The 21,321-nt window shown below is 49.5% G+C and overlaps 7 protein-coding genes across 7 annotated transcripts; 1 reads left to right on the forward strand and 6 right to left on the reverse strand.

Annotated features, from left to right (window-relative positions):
- Positions 1–409: 409 nt before the first annotated feature.
- On the reverse strand, positions 410–3,260 carry POX_c03603 (uncharacterized protein; the record flags this gene model as incomplete). The annotated part of the gene is made up of 4 exons (XM_050112495.1): positions 410–1,257; positions 1,320–2,061; positions 2,117–2,914; positions 2,988–3,260. The coding sequence occupies 4 exons, from the start codon at positions 3,258–3,260 to the stop codon at positions 410–412; spliced, it is 2,661 nt and encodes an 886-aa protein (XP_049970051.1).
- A 699-nt stretch (positions 3,261–3,959) lies between these two features.
- Positions 3,960–5,783, reverse strand: POX_c03604 (uncharacterized protein; the record flags this gene model as incomplete). The annotated part of the gene is made up of 1 exon (XM_050112496.1): positions 3,960–5,783. One exon carries the CDS (start codon positions 5,781–5,783, stop codon positions 3,960–3,962), a length of 1,824 nt encoding a protein of 607 aa, XP_049970052.1.
- A 785-nt stretch (positions 5,784–6,568) lies between these two features.
- POX_c03605 (uncharacterized protein) lies at positions 6,569–7,432 on the reverse strand (the record flags this gene model as incomplete). Its single annotated transcript, XM_050112497.1, has 1 exon — positions 6,569–7,432. One exon carries the CDS (start codon positions 7,430–7,432, stop codon positions 6,569–6,571), a length of 864 nt encoding a protein of 287 aa, XP_049970053.1.
- A 3,032-nt stretch (positions 7,433–10,464) lies between these two features.
- POX_c03606 (uncharacterized protein) lies at positions 10,465–11,444 on the reverse strand (the record flags this gene model as incomplete). Its single annotated transcript, XM_050112498.1, has 2 exons — positions 10,465–11,047; positions 11,122–11,444. The coding sequence occupies 2 exons, from the start codon at positions 11,442–11,444 to the stop codon at positions 10,465–10,467; spliced, it is 906 nt and encodes a 301-aa protein (XP_049970054.1).
- Positions 11,445–14,012: 2,568 nt separating this feature from the next.
- POX_c03607 (uncharacterized protein) lies at positions 14,013–17,332 on the reverse strand (the record flags this gene model as incomplete). The annotated part of the gene is made up of 2 exons (XM_050112499.1): positions 14,013–17,046; positions 17,106–17,332. 2 exons carry the CDS (start codon positions 17,330–17,332, stop codon positions 14,013–14,015), a joined length of 3,261 nt encoding a protein of 1,086 aa, XP_049970055.1.
- Positions 17,333–17,831: 499 nt separating this feature from the next.
- On the forward strand, positions 17,832–18,762 carry POX_c03608 (U3 small nucleolar ribonucleoprotein IMP4; the record flags this gene model as incomplete). The annotated part of the gene is made up of 2 exons (XM_050112500.1): positions 17,832–17,837; positions 17,899–18,762. 2 exons carry the CDS (start codon positions 17,832–17,834, stop codon positions 18,760–18,762), a joined length of 870 nt encoding a protein of 289 aa, XP_049970056.1.
- Positions 18,763–19,081: 319 nt separating this feature from the next.
- Positions 19,082–20,471, reverse strand: POX_c03609 (uncharacterized protein; the record flags this gene model as incomplete). Its single annotated transcript, XM_050112501.1, has 5 exons — positions 19,082–19,603; positions 19,657–19,760; positions 19,826–19,888; positions 19,993–20,169; positions 20,261–20,471. The coding sequence occupies 5 exons, from the start codon at positions 20,469–20,471 to the stop codon at positions 19,082–19,084; spliced, it is 1,077 nt and encodes a 358-aa protein (XP_049970057.1).
- Positions 20,472–21,321: the final 850 nt, after the last annotated feature.

The following is a 21,321-nucleotide window of genomic DNA, read 5'->3' on the forward strand; positions in this document are numbered from 1 at the left end:
ACTCCTGGTAACCGTCGTCATCATCCCGTGTGCAGATGTTGCCTCACCCTGGATTACTTCAAGGGGCGTCAGCAGTAATTTTGTATAGAAGACCCAGGTGGGCCTCGTCCATTTTTAGAATAATCATACATGTGTATCATACATATCTATGGTAAAGGCTTGCAGGGCTGAGACCATGCGCCGAACCAGCGCGGCAATCAAGCAACGGGCAATCCGACAGACGACGCCTCCGATATGACCGGGCGTGGAACAAAATCCAAGCCCCAAAGCAACTGCGAAAGCCCAAAAAAAAGAGAAAAAAAAAGAACGCCACCATCAATAGAATGCTCCAGTGCCCTGAAACACCATATAGAATCCGAAGCTAGAAACAATGCACTTGAGAGTCAGACAAGACTTCACAAGAAAACGACTACGCCATAAGAGATTCGCCAGCATCACGTTTGGTTTCAACGGAGACGAAAGCCGATCCCTTTTGCTCTAAGCCTTTCTCAGCGCGAGCATAGGCCTCCTCGCTTCGATCAGTCAAAATCTTGAGATCGTCGTCGGAAAGAATAGAGGCAGGATCGGCGCCCGTTTCGAAGCGCTCGAACTCATCTTCACCGAGCGCTCTTCTCAGTTCCTCGGCATCTTGCACGTTACCCGTGTCAAGCAAAGACCGGAACTTGCCTTTCTGGATGACCAAGCGTTCAAGACGGCGCTTGGAATCTGCTTTCTCAAGAAGGGTCTGTTCAACCGTTCCCTTGGTAGCGAGTCTGTAAACAATAACTGGCTTGGTCTGACCTATTCGGTGAGCCCGGTCTTGAGCCTGAAGGTCCTGCTGGGGGTTCCAATCAGAGTCGAATAGAATCACAGTGTCGGCGGCAACAAGGTTGATTCCCTGCCCACCAGCACGAGTACTAAGCAGGAAGATTTTGTGCTTCTTGTCGGTATTGAATGCCTGAATCTGGGCCTGTCGGTCCGCCTGGGCGATTGCACCGTCAATCCTGCAGCAGGGCCAATTGCGCAGTTGGGTGGCCCAGTCCTCGAGAATGTCAAGTTGTGTCTTGAACTGCGAGAATATGAGAATTTTATGACCCTTCTTGAAGAGGTAAGGCACCAGGCGGTCCAAAAGTAGCATTTTGCCAGATGCCGTGACGAGCGTTTCATCGACGGTAGAGGATCCGTCCATCCAGGGCCAGTAGAAGTTGTGTGGTGAATTGCACGCAAGACGAGCTTGCATGATCGGGTTCATCATCTTCTTTTGGCTAATCTCTTTCTCTATTTCACTTGTTAGTCACTCTTCAAGATGCATGCGATGACTGCTGCGTTGATCAACATACTCGCAAGTTTCAGATTATTGGCCCTCTCAATTTCCTCCATTTCTGAGTCATCCGGCCCTGCGCTTTGCTCCTCTTCCTCCTCAATGCCCTGTTCAAGCTTGCGCAGTTTAGAGTTAAACTCTCGGTCGCTAATATCCTTGTAGCTCTGAGGAGCCCGACGTCTTCGACCCGAAGCTGGCTCATTAGACGATGATTCTTTATTCGCCGTGCGCGGGGATTTATTAGGTGCTTCTGTCTCATCGATGTCACGACCACGTTTCAAACTGCGAGAACGAGTGGGAATTGAGCTTTTTGCTGTAAGACGCTCCAATGCCTTGCCCTCAAGATACTGACGTCCGGTACCGCTCAATATCTCTCTGTAGAGCTCTTTCTGCTCAGGCGTGAGCGGCGCATATAGAATATACTCGCGCTTCTTTGGGAGCGAATTCTCCACATCGGTCTTGACCCGACGAAGTAGGAATGGCTTCAAGATGGAATGCATGGTGGTCACTAAGTTGCGCTTTCGCCGCTCAATTACTTCCGCTTTGCCCGTGTCATCCAGGACGGACGAAAAGTCAAACCAGCTCTCGAAGCTTTTGAGATCATTGAAAACTTCTGGAAGGAGGAAATGTAGTAAAGACCAGAGCTCAGAGATGTTGTTCTGCAGTGGTGTGCCTGTAATCAGCAAGCGATTGGCCGAGTTATATGTCATCAACTCTTTGATTAGCTTGCAATTCATGTTCTTTAGGCGATGACCCTCGTCCTAGTGGCAAAATTAGCACTTCAACACAATGAGACGAAAGAGCTTGCAAACATACCACGACAATGTAGCGCCACTGATACTGACCAAGGAATTTAGAATCGTTGATGCAAATATCGTAAGAGGTACAAACGACCGGGAAGTCCATTTTGCCTTGGTCCCGTGTCTTCATGTGCTTGCTGCGAAGCGCCGCGCGCTCCTCCTTCGATCCGTGATACAGGACGGTCTCAATGCTTGGAGTCCATCTCTTGAACTCATCGATCCAGTTGCTTAACGTACTGAGCGGTGCAGCAATAAGATATGGCCCCGAGACGTTGTTTTCTTTCAGGAAAGCAATCATCGAAATAGCCTGGACAGTCTTTCCGAGGCCCATCTCATCTGCAAGAATGCCGCATAATCCATTCATCCAGAGTGTCTTCATCCATTCCAGACCCTCCAATTGATAGGTGCGCATTTTGCCACCGGTGATGAGAGAGGGCTGCTGGGTCGCAACGAGTTCCTGTTCACCAAGAGCAGTCGGCTTAGCCTCATAGTCCTCTGCGGCCTGCTCGAGAGCCTCTTGGACAGTTGGATTGCCCTCTTCGAGCTTGACCTCGGCTTTTTGGAAATAGCTGGAGATCTTGCTTCCATCTGGCCCGCTTTTTCTGGACCGGCCTCTTCTTTTCCCGACATTCGATTCATTAGCCGCAGTGTCTTCGAGTGCGCTAGCGGTCTCCTTCTGCTTGTTCCTAGTCTCACGACGTGTGGCAGCTGTAGATTTGGGCTTTGCGTTCGATTCAGATTTTTGGTGGGCGGCGCGTTGTCTTGCCTCTTCCTGCTGCTTCTTCATTTTCTCTGACATGATTGCGACAAAGACCTAGTTTGAGCAAAAATTGTGAGTGACGAGCTTCAAAATAATTCATAGGTAAAGTAGCGAAGTAGTTAATTACCGAGCTTGTTTTCAGCAGGTGCATCAGAGCTTTCGCCTTGACGTCCATTCCTTCCGTGTCTTCTGCTCCATCTGTCGTTCCCGAGAAATTGTGGCTTGATTCACCCATAGGTTTTTCAGCTTGAGCACCGTCATAGTTGCTTCCTTCTTCAGCAGATTCCTTCGTGTCTGGCGCGTACGTATCGGTCATTGGCGAAGATGGCAAGGTCGACTCAGGCTGAGTTGTCCCCGCCCGTGAATCGGTAGGCGTCATCGAGGATTCTGTTGTAGACATTGCGAGTATGGTCGAAAAATCTGGAGACGTCTACAGAGAATCGGCGACGTCAAGAGAGTATTTGTCTTTGTGGGAATGATTGTGTTAGATCTCGATCTGGGTGCGGCTCGACGTCATTCCCAGGGGTTGAAGATCTGTCACAAAAACCAGATTCCACGAGACGCAACAAAGAACGACGTCTTTCAAAGTAAGCTCCAGGCCGCCGAGCCAAATGAATCTGTAGTGAAGCGATTTGATGGCAGTCGGGCCGAATTTGCATGAGTATATAGATTGAGATCCTCTCCTTGCGCGTGGCTGACGCGGATTTTCGCGTCGAGCGCACGGGCCATTCCAAAAATGGCAAAATGGATTTGAAGTATTTGAATGCTAATTTACTTTCCAATGAATGAGATTGCTATTTCCATGTTTAGGCCTAGACCGGACCAGGCCGGAAGACAGAAGAAATAATTGATTGTGCTTAAACCTCTGTCACTATGTCCAAGTAGACAACCTTTGCTTCAAATGCAGCAAGTATTGCGAACGACCTGAGCTAATGTCCTGCACCGCCGACCAAGCTCGAGGAGATGACCAACAACTTCATCGACAGCAAAGCTCTCATCGGGCCCTCTTCGGCGGTAAGTTAGAATGTTGTCAATGTTGATGTAACCAAACTCAAAGCTGCTCATTGATTAGTACTCTTTGACCCGCTGTTAACTCTTCTTAAATTTCTTTTTGTGCCTGTCCAGAGCGAAATGACGGGTCAGGTGTTAATTTTAACCAAACATCAGGGCTCCAAGTCTCGTCAATGGCCTCAGCATCCAGAATAGCCTGAAGTTGCTCGTCGAATTGGCAGATCTCGGTCAGCAGCCCATCTTCATTCTCGCACTCGTTCAAACATGGAGAGTCCTGGCTGGATTCGGCCAAAGATTCACCACAAACCCTCGCACAAGCATCAGCCAGCTGTTGGTAACGTTCCTCCAGCTGGGGCAACCAAATCCCCTCTGAGATATCGCGGGCTGTGAAAGAAGCGGCTACTGGAGGTTCTACCCTGACCACAGTCTCGGTACTGGTCTGCCGATACTGGTCTTCAAGTTGGGAAGGGCCACCCGTGGAGGTCCTATGCTCCGGTCCATCTTGCGTAGGGTAGGTCCTGGGCACACTCATTACAGCGGAGGCTAATTTCAACCTCCTGTCGCGACTGATCAGGTCATGGCTTTCATTTGTCTCAGAGAATATCGCCCACCAACGAGCCGACATGCGTTTGGCATACTGTGTGTGGGAAAATGTTCGACTCGGCGCACGAAGATTGAGAAAAGGCTCCAGATTTTCAAATATGGATGACTGCGATGAGGGTGAGGACTCTGACGTTGGCGATGAACCTGTCTCAGCATTCGGTCCTCCATTGCCCACAAGAGGATATTTCCATCTTACGCGCTTCTTCGGACGCGGCTCACCTTCAGGAGGGTCAATGACTTGATGTCCATCAGTCCAGGCTCCTGCTAAGTCGCGGGGAAGACCTCTATCATCCAGGAAGTGCCAGGCGGTACGCAAGTCACCCATAGTACATACCAAGATCCTCTTTTCCGAGGCGTTCAGGGGACCTGGAAGATTTTCCAAAATTGATTTACTTCGCACGGAGTCCTCGCCCCGAGTGTGAAGCTCGTTGTCCAGCAAGCCTTGGAGCTGTCTTCCAAGCTCCTGCTCCAGTTTCTCGGACTCGCGGTGCATCACATCATGCAAAAGATGCAAGTGTTCAATGGCCTTTTTCGCTTGCCTTCGACCGAGTCCTATCTTTTTGACGGCACTTTCCCAGGTCTCGCTTTCCAGGATATTATCCATGATCTCTGCCCGGAGGGATCGTGGGAGGTCTCCCCATTTGGGATTGGAAGTCATTCGCCCAGTAAAACCCCCATGCCGCATATCTGCGGAGTTGACGTCCACACTTGGATTTGGTTGCCACCCGCCGTCGATGCCTACTGTGCCAGAACATCTCGCAGCAACTCCAGATCCCGTACTGCCACTGTGGGCTGGGCTCGCGTTAGCACGGTCAGCTTCCACACCTGGATTGATGTCTCGGGATGCTCTATTTCTAGCATCAAATGCACTGTTGTCCATAGAGCTAGTCTTGATTGGTTCGTCCAGGAGGGCAGCTTCGACGTGCCTCGGTCTCCTCAAGATTGGTCCAGGGTGGTATGACTCTCTCGGAAGAGGCTGCAGACCTTGGAGACGCCTCTCCGAATCCTCTTTGACCCGACGGAGGTGGCCTTCTCTAGTACCGGTAGGAATAGGCTCATTCAGGGTAGAAGTGCTGGGGAAAGCCGCCGGAGGTAGGGAAGGATCAAAAGCTGGACTGGATGGCTTGATGCGATCCGTTGACTTCCTTGGCCGTGAAGGCAGAGGTTGGTACTCGACACCTGCCTTTCTCGCTCGGGCTCGCCGAATTCGCTCAAGAAATTCCTCTTGTGTGAGTCCACCCTCGGGCTCTACAGGTGGATTCGAGGCGGGTGGTCTCGACTTGCGAGCCTTTTTCTTCTTAGTTCCCATGTCGAGGTCCCTGTGCAGGTGTGCTATATGCAGACAAAGGGCCTGGTACTGTGCAGGTCAGCAAACGAACCCAAAGCTATCGATATCTGGTCTCGAAAACTCACAAAATGATGGGTCAGATCAGACTGTTCAAGCAGTAATAGCACGGCTAAGAGGAAGGGAGAGTCGTGTAGCAGAGCAACGCTTTGCAGATGACTTCTGCCTGGGCCAAAGGCCGATAGAGAATGCGGAAATTATCCAGAGAATATTCAAAGGCAAGAAACAGCATGCACACGATGAGGAAAGGATTGATTCGTGAATGGGGTCTGGTGAGAAGTGGGTGAGGACGGGACACCAAAAGAGTGATAAGAGCTAGACGATGTTGTGTTGTTGACTTTGAGATAGATATCTTCACGACTCATCGCGGAGCTAAATTCGTGTTCAACAATAGCAAGAGAAATGACGACGCAAACACAGGTTCGTGTACCGCAGCGAAATCATGGAAATGTAGCATGGCGGTCAACACGGAACCAAACCTAGTCCCACTTGACAGTACTGAGACATCAGATGCATTCAAGTCTCATGACTATCAAGTGAAAGTTAAATATCCAGAGGGAATGATGCACTTCAACTAATGCTGGTACCCCGAGCAGAAAGCCATCCCTGTAGGGATATGCTAATGCTTATCACTCCTCATCAAACCGTAGGACACGGACAAGTCCTTGCTGATGATACTCGTTAGGCAGATGTGATCAAAAGCCCCATAGGCGAGGATCGAAAGCAGTTTCTCCACCTCGAAAGCGAGATCATGTGAGTCCTTCAAACAATCGATCCCGGAATGGCGATGGTGGCCTTCTGTTCTGCGGAGAACGAATATCATCGTAGGCTTGGGTGCTGTTGACCCCGGCGACGATGCCGTTATCATCTTGCTCTGCGAAGCTCCGTTTGTGCAGGGAGAGTTCAGACGGAAAAGATGGAGTACCCAGGGAGGCCGCCTCACCCTGGGTGGCCCTGTGCATTGCCCTTTTGACGTCACGTTTTGCAGCCAAAATGGAGTCGAATGCATCCAGCATACTCTTCATGGAATTCGATGGTACCATAGACAATCTGATTCTTTGCACGATATCGATGGCCTCGGTGGCAGTGAGATTAAGCATGACCATCAGGTAGGCGATGACGACGACGGCTGATCGATCATTTCCCGTCTCACAGAAAACAAGGACTTTTCTTGGAGCGTTATCACGACTGTGAATAGTTGGACCACTGTCATCGACTCCTGCGAGGTGATCATTGATGCGTCTTATAGCGTGAGGAAGGAGGGAAGTCAACTCCTGGGTGTCGAGCACTTCAACAGCCCCGGCTGAAATGCCAAGCTGACTAGCAGCCTTTTCAGCAGACACAAGGCGGGTCTGAGCAAATTGATGGGTTCGAATCGCTAGTAAGAGCGTGAAGCCTTCTGTTCGTAGCGAATCGATGTCTCGCAGGTGAGCCGCCGGACCCAGGGATAAGAATGGGAGGATACGTTGAGGGACATGACGCATGCCATAAGCCCAGCTTGCACTAGGCGGAATTTGCCCCGGGAGGTTGACTAGATGGAAAAATTCTGGACAGACAAAATCACCCTCACTAAACGCGTGAAGTTCACGAGTGAGAAAACCATGATCAACCATCTTCGTCCGTTTCGCTCTTAGCTTATCGCAGTCAGAAAGGCTATCTTCAAACCCTTCCACAGAGGGGCTGAACTCCTGAGCAGAGAGAGGATATGGACCCCTTTGTAGAAACCTCTTCTGCCTCAGTGACTTATGGCTGAGATTTCTTAGGTGATACAGAGATAGGCTCTGGCACGTGGCCTCCTTTGCCTAAAGCCCCTCTGTGCCACTGGCTAGCAGGTGCGTGACTTCACGGGCTACAGAAAATAGAAACAAGCCCGTTACGAGTCACCGCACTCAATGATGTGGATGGATAACAGCCATGTAATATCTCAGATTTTAACCAAAAACTTGACTCTGGATAGAATTATGAGATGGGAGAGGTACTAAAAATGCAGATGGTTTAAGTACCGAACGTGACTAGGGTCTTGACTAAGAGCATAAACAGGTCGGGCGGTGACGGCCATTAACGTACGTAAATTGACGGATAATCTCTCGGAGCGAAAGAATATTGTAGACTACCTCAGCGCGTGATAGAATGAAGAGTAAACTGTCATGCACGAAAAAAATGGCATATGCCTAATTGCTAGTGAGTCTCTGCACACTCGTTGTCTGCTGCACCAGTGAAGCAAAATCAGAATCTGTAGAGACTGTCAAGATTTTGTCCCGCAGTCACTCCTGAGAGCTGGATCTCTCTGAATTGGACCAGAAAGAATTTATTTGCTTTTCTATTTGTCCATGATCTACCTACTCCTTTGATCTATCGTCTCATGCGTCGAATAGGCTGCCCCAATTTCATCTTCGATAGATGTTGATTTTGACTAGGTACATAAGGTACCAGGCTCAGTGACACAGTCTTAGATTATGTAAGTCATCCCTCCGAGGCCCGGAGCCGCAGCCATGAGGATAGAAGTAAGTGGAGCTAAATGCTTCGACCCCCGCGATATTATGGTCCACAGCGTAAACTATGCTACGATACTGATCTAGGCAGACCCCAGCTAACACAGGGAGGGGACTCTAGAAACCTCGATGTTGAGAGCACCCTACTCAGTATCCAAAACATCCTGCTTACTAGCAGATTTATGATAGAGATAGATCTCACCTACTACTAGACTATGCTTGGCACTTGTAAAAATCCTACTGAATGTTGTGCGAACCTAACAGGTAATTCTCAATAAAAAATTGCAATTTCAGCCTCAAAGTTTCTCTTTTATGAAGTAGAATAAATTTACTAGTCTCAATATAAAATCGCCCATTTGAGATTCCAGACATCAAAATTTCAAAATCAAATTGATAATCTCTGTGCGGCCAAAAAGCCTGCTCGAAAGCAGGCTGCTGAAATCTACCACGTGCATTCCTTCCAAGACCCACATTCTTCGCCATGTGGAATACATCCTCGTCCCTCCTATATATCAAGTGCATATCCAACAAAATGAAAATATAGATATTCGAATGGTGGAACCTGTACCAAGTTTTACTAAAGAGACACGGCAGTTCCTGTCAATGTTCTGATTGTATGAAGGCGCCAACCACATGTCGGAGGTTCCATCGACCCAGGACAGCCCCCGGCCAGCTCCTTGAAAAGCCCGAGCCAGACACAGACAGTTGCACATTCCTGTATAGTAGCCTCGCACTATGAGTTAAGGGTGGGCTTAAGCACCTTGAGTCCACACCTAAAAGCTCAAGTTGCCAGTTCAAACAGATTTTTTTTCTGGTAACGGAGTCCTGCCCGTAAACCTAAACAGTCTATAACTGTATACGAGTATACCGCTAATACTGAAATCTCAAGAATTGCACGCATAAACCCCCACGCCCACCAGAAAATAGCAGTTTAGGTACTGAGCCCATGGTAGGTAATCATCAATATTACCCCACTCCGAATAGTCTGACATCAGCAACGATCGTTGCCAACTGTCTTCACCCGAGGCTATTCTCTCGAGAACCGGCGCCTCATCACACCAAGCAGTACCCGCCACTGATTTAGCCAGGCTCGTGAGCCCTAGATTAGGTAGATACAGTGTCATGGCTCTTATTTTACAGTCTAAACTTTCGACTTCAATGGATACATTGTTGACTATTCGAAATCCTGAACAGGCAGCCCGCCGCTGCTCATAGGTGACTCATTCGATATTTTTTGAAATGGCAGTCTTGGCTAACTTCTGACGCAGTCGTGACTCATTCGCTTAAGAGAGCTCCAAAGACTGCAGTAGCTTTCTCTTGCCCGAATCGGGTGCCCGCGGAAGTAGTAAACTACTGGAATCGGATGAGGCTCAAGCTTAGTGAGACGGACTTAACGGGAGGATCGAGGCTCAAGACGCAAGTAGAATATGGTAGATGCTCTGATTACAGATGCCTCAGGCGTCTAAAGTTGCTTCGTGCGACTGTTGCTGACGCCTTTCCAGGCCCCGATTTTGCAGAATAAATAGTTTGATAAATTCCAACTTCAGATGGGACGAGACCGTGTATACATCAATTCATATGTTGAAGAATTTGGGCTCTCTGGCCTATTGTATATCTCAACGGCGGTTTTTTCCTGTATTAGATAGGGTCTAATTTAGGAGATGTCACAGAAGCGATTGGTCGAAGTGATCGTGTAGGGATATTACCATTCCATTTATTTTAGGTAGAAAGACACGTTCGAAGGGTAGGTGGTTGATTGGAAAAAGTAGGTAAGAACGGCAGTAGATTGGGAACTGGCCAACAGTGAGTGAAAAGACGCGATACATGCGGGTATTTGAATAGCTGTCATAAAAGACCCTGTAAAGAAAACAGCCTGGCCCAGAAACATATTTAGAATGCCGGATGAAAACACCCGTATTCTTCCAGCTCGCCTAATGGCTATTGGAGACCAGCCACTATCTACTACCAGCTTGGGAACAGCGACAGTGGTCATACGCGGGACACACAAGGAAACAGAGAGATGTGCAAAAAGGACACGAAAGCAGCCTCAAAGCCTAGACTCACTAGGGAAACGCCAAAGAATGCAGACAAGAAGACATCATTATCCAAGATACATGAAGGGGATAGAGAAGGAAGACAAGCAAGGGAAAATATTAGACTTGATGAATGGCAGTCTGTGGTGGCGGGGGTGGCATCGCCTGAGTGAGCTGAGGATCGTGCTCCGGCACATGAGGTTGAGGAATGGCCTGTTGAAGATCGGCAACAATCCGCTCCAGCTGCTCCAAACGACGATCCTTCTCCTGGACTTCCCGACGTAATCGCTTCACTTCGTTGTGAAGGTCATCACCGGTGTCGTCATGGCTTGGCAGTCCATTAATGGGCGAATCATGCCGACGTTTGATGCCCGTCGCAGGAAGGGAATTAGCGCGAACTCCTTCGAGCTCATTTGCCCGTTCCCAAGGCATGTCCACGAGGATCGAGGCTGTGGAACCGTCGTCGGTATGCATATGACGACGGCGCAAATGTTCGCGAAGGTTTTCCTGGCGCGTGAAACCGTTGCCTGTGCTGCGGTTGCAGTCCGCATAAGGACACATCAAGGGTTTCTTGGAGTCGTTGTTCTTCTTGTGTACTTCGCGTTGGTGGCGCAGGAGGCCGCCGGAGTAGGTGAAGCCTTGTATTTTGTCGCATCCCGGCTCGAAACATTTATAGGGACGGTCATGCTTATCCATGTGCTTACTACAAGTCCACAGTCAATACGTGTTCAGTGCCAGTAGCGGGAACCAAGGACGGGAGGAATTCGCAAGACTTACTTCCATTCACATGGACGGCGGAAAGTGGGTGGTGCTGCCTGGCAATCCGCGTGGTCGCAGTAGATTTGGCCTTCGGCATTCTTGGGAGGATCACGGGCGCGTCGAACAGACAGGCGCGGTTGAGAAAGACGGGGCTCAGGGAGGCGTGGCTGAGTGGTGGTGTCGACAGTCCCGTTCAAATTAGCATAGCCGAGAACGGAGGCTTGTTCATTCATTCTGGCAATTGAGGAAAGAGACTCCGTTGCAGAGGCAAGCGCAGAGGCGACAGCAACTCCATGCGGAGCTTCGCTTCGTGGACTGGGGTAGTCTGATCCGTCGCCCATAGTGTTGGCTCTGTAGTGATCCGAGTGAGGGTATTTGCGGTAGAGTAGGGATAGCAGGAAAGACGCGTTCACCGAACACTGATGTTCGCGATAGAGTTCGCGTCGAGGACGAGACGGTGAGGAGGGGGAAAATGAAAAGAGTAACTGCGGTCCGCTTCACGTGACAAGTAAGAAACCCAGTTGAGGTTCAAGGAACCGGCTGTATCATCAACAGCACGGCTGGAGGCGGCGATGAACTATGATGATCTTGTAGATGTAGATGGAAAAGAGCCCAAAATTTCAGGTCTCAAGGCATCTTCGTCCCCTATTTATAAGGCCGTCCAGAGGTTGCAGTCATGAAAAGTCAGCAGCCGCCACCTGTGGCGCAGGCCCGGCACTTCTCGGAATTAATTTCTCCCGCAGATGCTCCGGAGTTGCCGACAAGCTGAAGTTGCCGACCGCTTGATTTGGATGATGACGAATAAGTCAAAGTCGTTTTCTTGCACTGGCACGTTGATCTGGTAGACCAATGCAGGTATGGACACGTCGCACTGCGGGCGCGCGATGGCTTATAACCTGCCAGCTTCGTTTTCCAGGCTATGCCCCCGGCTACTATCGCTTTTCAACAAGTGGTGCTGCCAGTTGATCCCTCCATCCTTGGGCACGGGTTCTCTCAGTGGGGGAGTGACTCATGCTACATTGCACTAGGTCAGGTTGTGTCCCCGACATTAGCCACAGCGGTCTGAGCGGGTCCCAGAACAATACCTGCGTTCTTTGCAGGAACTGCCCGGTTTGAGGCATCAAGTTTCGACCAAAATAGGACCGTTAGGCAGCCATTCTATCCTGGAAGGAGGTCAGTCTATGTCCATGTATCGAGCTGGGAAGAGCAGGTGTCGTGTTCCGGCAATGGTCCTGCCCAGGTCATCGCCACAGTTAATGCCATACGTGTCTGAACGAATTAAAACATGGCCGTCCAGGCAGTACTGTTCGGCCGTCAAGTCCAACCAACTGATAAGTATCATGCCTGTGCTGGGCAGATCTTGGACATGAAAGATGAAGATAGAAGAAAGAGAGTAAGTCCAAACTCGACGCGCGATAGCATTAGACTAGTAGGACGACGTTCACAATCTGAAGTCAAGGCTCGCCATCAACAAATGTTTCTGTCAAATGACACCGCCAGAAGGTGGAAACCAGATAAGATTGCTGGTAAAACCACCGAGGGGTTACTGCAGGCGGAGGCCACACGCAGGCGGAGGCCACACCTAGAATACCTTACCAGTAAGGCGCCCAAGATCACTCAGTTGAAGTATTAGCTAGCCTCAGGGTATGTTGAAAGATCACTGCATGCATGGGGTACGGCTGATGCCTGAGAGAATTGGCCACCCACCACCGGAGTATGTACTCTTAGCCCCCCAAAAATCACAAAATTGTGAATGGAGCCTGGTTCTTGATTATCGGTAGACCTTTGGAAAATGGTATTGTGGTGTGACGCCCTTAGCGTTAACACGCCGTGGCATACTGAGAAGAAGCCAGTCAATCACTGATCCTACCACAATGAAAATGCCCACGTGTCTTAGGTCCAAATCAATCAGCTGCCTAAAACTTATCAAAGGTCCACCTGATGGTATCGGTGATGGGAGTTTCTCAGCGGCTTACACAAATGACTGTACAATTTACGTTGGATGAGGCTCAGACCGTTTCGAGTGTATGACACCTAAATGGAGAGTAGGTATGACACTTCTCTCAAGAACCAAAATTCTACTTGCCCGACCTTTCAAGTACTTAAGGTTACTCTTGTGCCTAGTTCGTTCAAGGTAGGAATCATCTTGAGTATACTGGCAACAGGATACGTGCCGTGCCAGGTCTCGGCCGAGCAATATATGTAACTGCATCGGGATACAGCAGATGATGACAGAGAAAGTCTTTAGACACTTGAGGTGGTTGCTGAATAAAGAAACTCCAATTGGACACACGAGAAAATACGCGTAAGATAATGCCTGTCTGCAGATACTCACTTTAAGCCTATTGACCCCAAGGGAAGGGCAGTGATTTTTCAAGAGATCAAAAAAGCTTAATTTCATTCAAGTAAACCACGAGGCTAGACGTCTCTTGCATGTCTACGTGAAGACCGGTAAAAGGATTGAAGCCGGATGAAAATCAGGGCTGAAATTTCATGGCTGAGTGAAACGGGAGCCACAGATACAGCTGGGCGGGAAATTGAGTTTCAGCTGTTGCATGCTCACAGTATGACGCAGATACAGGGGAGTCAACCTCTCAAACCTCGGAGACTGACCCATTGAACACACCGGTCAGCTCTCTTAGTTTGAAGAGCGTTAAAGGAGCAAAAGCAGTCGACCCGACGATAAAGGATACCGATGACTCTTTTTCACCGTCTGGCCAGGGTGCAGGATGTGGAGAAGCAGCAGTTCAGCTTGCTCTCAGCGGACTGAAATTATGATCAGCACGGGAAGAATGGACGACCAGGGCCCTGGCGGAAGGGTCTCCGACATTTGGCACGAGACTTTGCCTTTCCGACTAGGGAACAATGAGAATAAGTGACCTGTTGGAGGCGGAGATTGAAGACCTCTCTCAGTCGTAGTTGCCGCCAACTTGACTGGCAAAAGCGGTTGACACGCTTCTCGCGTCATCGTCATCAATCGCATTGTGTCCAGGCACGCCTCGGGTCACACGAATGCTGGCAGAACTGCCCCCGAAGATGCTACCGTTGTCGGGAACTGCCCCTCGGTAGGGCTCACGGCCGCCAGATTCCACATAGCGTTTCAGGCGATCAGACTGGCTTAGACTAGCCTGTTTGCCCATGTCATTAATACTCAACCCAGCAAGACTGACACCGCCTTGGTCAACACCGCCACGTCCATCGACAACGCTCCCTGTGACGTCGGATTCAGTCGCAGCGACAGATTCTCCAGCAACGCTAGGTGCACCTTTGACTCGACCGCCATTGGCACGGCGCCCGCCGGAAAGAGATGGCCACTGATCGGCGAAGTTCTGGAACATCGGAGGATATCCGGAAGGTAAGCCCACTCCGCCGACTGCAGAGGAATGCACTGATGAAACATCGTCAGGGATGTATCCAACAACAGAGCCAGTATCTTGATACTCATTTCGCTGTCCATTGCGACCGTTGACAGAGCCCGTAACGGCTGCCGCAGCTCCTTGGTTGAAGCCGGAAGACATATGGAAGCGCTGAGGGCCACGGTAAGCCTGCTTGGGACGGCTGAACTGGATCAATGACTCCTGAAGATTGGATAGAGGTCCCTCCACAAGACAGTGGCGCTCCTTGAAATGTTGCAAAAGACAGTTCCAGAGAGGATGCTTCGACAAAACTTTAGGGTTGCCCAGGATGACCAAGCCGAATCGAGCCCGGGTGAGAGCGACGTTGAGACGACGAGGGTCACTTAGGAAACCGATACCTTGGTGGTCATTGGACCGAACACAAGAAAGGATAATGTAATCCTTCTCTCGTCCCTGGAACGCATCAACGGAAGCCACTTCGATTTCCTTATAGTGCTCCTTTTTGAAGGTGCCTGTGGCTTGCATGGAGCTGACAATGTAGCTTCGCTGTCCCTCGTAGGGGGTGATGATACCAATACCACTTGGCTGTACACCTGCCTTGAAAAAGCGGGTGACGATTTTCTCCACATTGGTCGCCTCCGTACGGTTGAGATACGAGGTTCCGGATGCAGAAATTTCTTCATTGCCGAGGTTTGACCAGAACATCATGGGGTTATCAATCATGGGCCAAGGGAAGTCAACATCACGGCGAAGACGATCATGAATGGTGATACCATTCTGCAGTGAGCCTTCATAGAACATATTGGATGGGAAATCAGAGAGGCAGGGGTGCATTCGATACTGCACATTCAAACGGATCGGAGAGCATCCCAGGATGACCAAACGCTCGAAGAGAGATTGGTTCAAACCAGCCTTGGCAGCTTTCTTGTTCATGATGACCGGGCCCAGCTGCTGGTGGTCGCCGACCAAGACAACTTGTTTGCACCCCAGAACCAGAGGAATCATACATTCTGGCTCGGCAGATTGGGTCGATTCGTCGATGAGAACAGTGCGAAATTTAAATTTGGCCAAACGAGGATCGCCGGCACCCACACAAGTGCAGCAGATGACATCGGCATTCGTCAAGACCTCACGCTCAGCAGCGCGGGTAAGCTGCTTTAGACGTTTCTCGTCCTGGCTCGACAACTCACCAAGTTCTGCTTTGAGCTGATTCAGCTTTACCAATTCAATGTTACTGTCGTTCATGCGAACTTGCTCGTGCAAGGAAAGGAAAGCAACTGGTGACTCGACATCTTCACGAGATTTTGCGGTCACACGGACGGTCTTCAAGCCTGTACGGTGGATACGTTCACAGAGCTGATCAACGGCGACGTTGGATGGAGCACAAACCAATACTTGGCCTCCGTTGATCTTGGCGAGGTGATAGATAATTGTCGCTGAAGTGACAGTCTTACCAGTTCCTGGAGGGCCCTGGATCAAACTCAGAGGTCGCTGCAGGACGCTTTTCACTGCGTTGATTTGACTGCCATTCAGATCAGGCAATCCGGGAACACTGAATTTCTTCGGAATTTGCGTTTTCATAGGAGCCGCGGCGACTTCATGGCCAAGGAGTCGATGGAAAATGTATCCGGAAACGCTCATCTCGTCGACAGCGAATGTCTTCATGGCGAGCTGCATACGGTCAAATGACGTTGATTTCCAAACGTAATCAGCGGTGAAGTTGTGAGTACATTCTGTAGGAACAGATTTGTGATCTCCCTTCGATCGTAACTCGATGGTGACTTCGTCAGATTGGTTGTTTGGAATCTTCATGACGTAGCCAACTCCTTCCCACTTAGAACGTAGTTCACCAGTGTATTTGAGGCGCATTTCATCACCGACTGCCAATTTGACATCGCCCAGTTCAAGTTTTGGGAGAACAAAACTCGCAAGGTGCTTGTTGTTCAAACCTAGATCCCAGCGAACAATCAGACCATCTTGGGACTGTGATTCCTTCAGCTTCCGATCGTAATCAGCTTCGATCTTCACAAGCGGCCCGAAGATATTCTGATATTGATAGGCATCGTCATATCGGAGGAGAACAGGCGCTGGTTCATCATCAACCGCAGTAGCCTTTTCCAAATCCTCCAATGTTGCCTGAGAGTTTTCTTTCCACATTTCCTCCAACTTTGCGATTAACTGGGGACTGAGATGGCGAGCACGAAGTTGCTCCTGGTCGGTGGGAGCAGAGACAAGCCATGGAAGAAACGAGCGATCCTCAATAAGCGGCTGCCAGCGAGAAGTGTCCCAATTCATATCTTTGGAAGATGGCATGGCCGCGCACGGCTGTCTGCAAAGAAGGACCACAACAGTGTCGGATTTCGCAGGTATGAAACCGAGTAAAAAGACATTCTTGGTACCACAGTTGTAACATTCAAGAATGGTATCGCCGAGTGAAGAAGCTGGGTGTAGCTGTACTTCCTTGTGCCGAGCACGTACGAGGTGATTGACAATATGCGACGAAGAGGTGTTGCCTCGAGCACTACAGAACCACTTGTTGCAAGAAAGACACTTCACGACACTGCTAGGGTTGTGGATACCACAGTATCTAAGAAGCCGTTGAATTAGTATCAGCAATGAATAATCGAGAGCAACTGTGAAACTCACGCGCACGCATGGGCTGGAAGTTCTTTCTCTTCATCGCCATTTCCATGGCCCTTGTGGTGGCGAGAGACTGCTCCACCGACGATGCTCTCCATGTCATCATCCTCCAAGATATCAGAGCCGTCATCGTCATCGTCGTGTCGTCGTGGTCGTGCACGACCCAGGTTACTCATGTGATTATCGTCTTGGTCTGCGGCTACCGAGGCATCATCTGCCGGGTAGGTCTCCATGGTGCTTGTCTGGGACGCAAGGATGGGGTTGAGGTGTATTTGCGAAGTTTTCAAGTTCTCGGTGAAAGTGGTAAAATCATGAGAGTGAGACGAGGGATTCGGGGTAAGGTCGTGGTTAAAAGAGCGAGGGGGACACGATAATAGTCCTTGTGTGGCACTTTAAAAGCCCAGCCAGTCTGTGCCAGAGGGGCAAAGTGACGGATAATCTTCAGTGATCATTGATCGAGTCAGCATGAACCAATAATATGATAAGATTTTGAAAGGCACTTACACCTGAGCCACCTCTTGATCTTTGAAATTTCAACCAAAGAAAAAGAACTTGGAAATTAAACCAACTCGGTCTCCGCATTCTCGCAACACGCATTCTCTATCGGTGGGATGCCACCACGGCGGTGAGTACGGCGGTGAGTGCGGACTATTGCGCTGCCCGGAGTTTAAAAAAAAAGTTGCCCGCCTCAACCAAGCGACAGGTGTGTAAAGACGTACCTTAAACTCAAAGATGTTGGTAAGTTGTCTTTTAGAGTCCCAATTACTCTATTCAGACGCTAACTGATTATGACTTCAAGCGCCGCCAAGCTCGTGAACGCCGCGACTACCTCTACCGGAGAGCTTTGCAGCTCCGTGATGCTTCAATTGCCGAAAAACGAGCTCAGCTAAAAGCCTCGTTGGCTTCTGGAAAGCCTCTTGACCCGTCGATTGCAAATGACAAATCCCTTCGCCAAGATTTCAAATACGACGAGTCCAAAGATGAAGTGGACGTTGACGATGAATATGCTTTGACGTCTGGTTTGATTGACCCTCGCCCACTCGTGACCACATCTCGCTCGCCGTCAGCCCGGCTGGGCGCATTCGCGAAGGAAATTCGACTACTTCTTCCAACATCTATTCGCCTCAATCGAGGTAACCTCGTCATGCCAGATCTTGTCTCTAGCGCTACTTCTGCGTCTCTGACCGACATGGTTCTACTGCACGAGCATCGTGGTACACCAACCGCTCTCACCGTTTCCCACCTTCCTCATGGCCCGACCGCCAGTTTCTCCCTTCACAATGTCGTCCTTCGAGCGGACATTCCCAATGCCGACCGTGGAACAGTGTCGGAGAGCTATCCGCATCTGATCTTCGAAGGATTCACCACGAAGCTCGGCCAGCGTGTCGTCCAAATCTTGAAGCACTTATTCCCTCCTCGTGAACCCGGCAAGGTTGGCACTCGAGTGGTCAGCTTTGTCAATAAGGAGGACAGCATCGAAGTTCGTCATCATGTTTTTGTGAAGAGCAGCTACCGAGATGTCGAACTTGCGGAAGTGGGACCACGAATGACCATGCGCCTGTTCGAGATCCGTGGTGGGACCCTTGAAAAGGGCTCTACAGGTGACGTGGAATGGGCCCTTACTCAATACACGAGAACCAGCAAGAAGAAGGACTATCTCTGAATCATTTACGAATTTTTGTTCTGTTTTCTCGGCGCAAAGAATTGCGGCATCGTGGGTCTGGCTCTCTTGGGGGCAGTATTCGATTCAGTGCATTGGCGCAAAGGAGTTACTCGGTCCACAAAAGGTCAATCGGCCATGTCATGTATATAATACCGGAAGTCGTTTGTAGTGTTTCACCATTTCTAGGAGCCTGTTAAGATGGCAGAGGCAATTCCAAATGGCCGTCGTTGCCAATGTCCACGGGAAAAAAAAAGCATCAGTTTCCCATTCCACTGTCAAACCATATGAAACGTCATGCAGGTCCTTCCATCTCTCCCATTCAAATCCATCTAGACTTGATTCCGTCTGACTCTTCGATCACTCCCTTGAGACCTGCTGGCTGATTACCCCCGCCAGACAGAGCGACTTCGCTGCTAAGCTTGTTCTCCGCCAGCGGAATGTGGGGGGCTAGGCATGTTTCTTCGTTCATTGTCGTCTCGCCTACGCCTTCGGCAACAAGTGCTGGGTGAATATTAGGCACGGATTGCCTGGAATCTCCGACTGAGGGACCGGGTTGCATCAGAAAACGGGTAAACACATTCTCCTGGCTCTGGTAGATGTACCAGCCGTTGTGAGTCGGGAGTACATTTCCCTGGTCATCCTTCTTGGGAATTGGCGGACTGTCGTCGTCTCTGTCTTCCCAAGTCTTTCCAGTATGTGCATTGAAGAAGTCTTTGAACCTACCGATGGCCGTTGCCAGATCGCTTTTTGGAGAGGTTAATTCATCGACGCGAGAGATTCCGACGCGGCTGTACTTAGTCCAAGTTGAGTAGGACCTCGGAGTGGTGGATGACTCGAAGATCTAAAATCGTAATAAGAACCGATTCCCATTGTGTGGCAATATTGAGAACTTACTGCTAGACGGATTTTCTCACGCGTGCGAGGGGCTTTGCCCTGGCGCACCAGCGTAGCATCCCAAGCTGCGCCTGTACTGGGGTCACGAAAGACGGCTCGGTTGGCTAAAGTACGACTAGCCTTTCAGTGCGGTCACTACCAATGACGGAGTTTTATAACAAAAACGTACCCTGATTTTGACTTCGAGCTCGCTTCGAACCAATGGGTGTTTTCGTTTGATTGAAGGGATCCCCTGGTTGCAAGAACAGATATTAGCAATCTAGCCAAGAAGAACAAACAAAGCCTAAAGATCAAGAAGCCAGTAGGCGTCCTGTTGAATGTGTGGATTGGACCCACACTTGCCTGCACGCTTAGCACTGGTCTTTGCTTCAGAGCCTTTCTTTACCGATTTGGTGATGTTCTGCAGAAGAAATGGTGTCTCGGAAACTGGACGGACTGGAGTCGCATGAAGCGAGCAAATGAGCCAATCTCTGGACACAATTTTGATCTTTTCAAGATTCTTCGCCGCTCGTACTTGGAAATATCAGAAAGGGCTCATTATTTGCTCATGTCATTGCCATGGAGAGAGAAAGTCAACACACAGCATTCACGTCGCGGGACTCACCTTCCGGTACGTCGTCTAGATAGGCTTGCTCAGTCGTGATGAGATGTGTGACTGCCTTTGACACCTTCTCATGAAATTGACCTCCGTTCTTCTTTACCCACTGCGAAATTTGATTTCCCTGGTAGATGTCCCCTGCCATCACGACAGTAATTCGCCGGAAAGCGGAGCCCGGCTTGGAGACTTTCGAGCTTTGGAGTTTCCGAGAAGGCATGATTCCCGATAAGAGCCTTTGAAAGACAGTGCAAGTTTGTGAGGCAGTAGAGTGAAGTGAGGTCAAAATCGAAAAACCAGCTGACTTGAAGATGATTCCAAGGAAAGCAGTTCCGAGGAGATGGAAAGGAATAGAAAGGTTCTAATCAAATATCACATGGTTGATGATTTCGATCTCATGCTCATACGCAAGATTTGATATTTCAATCGATTTTCTGGCGCACTGCCCTCTCCCAAGGTGATCTCACAGTCAATGAAAGCAGTATCAAGCTCACTCCAAGGAATGCATAACGAAGGATGCTCAGTGCGAAGACAAATAGGCGTATATGCTGAAGTGACGCAGCGATTTCCCAAACACTGTTCGAAGCAGAGTGGACGCAGTTGGCTCGAATTTCACAGTGTAGGCTGCTGATTGCCTGTATCGGATGCTTAATAAGAATGTTTCTCTCAATCCATAGACTCTATTTCTCTTTCGAATCGTGTATTTCCTGGGTCAAAATGGTATCTATGCAACCCCTTTCTTTAGTTTCAAGAAAACGGCCCAAATAAATGTGCTGTTGTCATTTACTCTCAGAAAGACTCAATCCCGGTACCTTTCACAGATATTGCTGTATAAATAGCAGCTCTGAGTCTGCCATTCTCAGAGCGTGGTTTCATCGACTTTCAGACATGACACTTAAGTAATTGTCCCAGAAATCAAACCTGTGATAGGGATGGTTGCAATATCCTTACCCAATCTTTTGAAAAAGAGAAGGTGTGAAAAGAAATCAAGGCTAGGAGTTTGATTCAATAGAGTCTCTCACTTTGTAGGAGCTTCTGTAACAGAGAAGTATCTGAATTTTCAGTCCACA

This window comes from Penicillium oxalicum, chromosome III, assembly GCF_001723175.1.
Source record: "Penicillium oxalicum strain HP7-1 chromosome III, whole genome shotgun sequence".
Taxonomy (NCBI): Eukaryota; Fungi; Ascomycota; class Eurotiomycetes; order Eurotiales; family Aspergillaceae; genus Penicillium; species Penicillium oxalicum.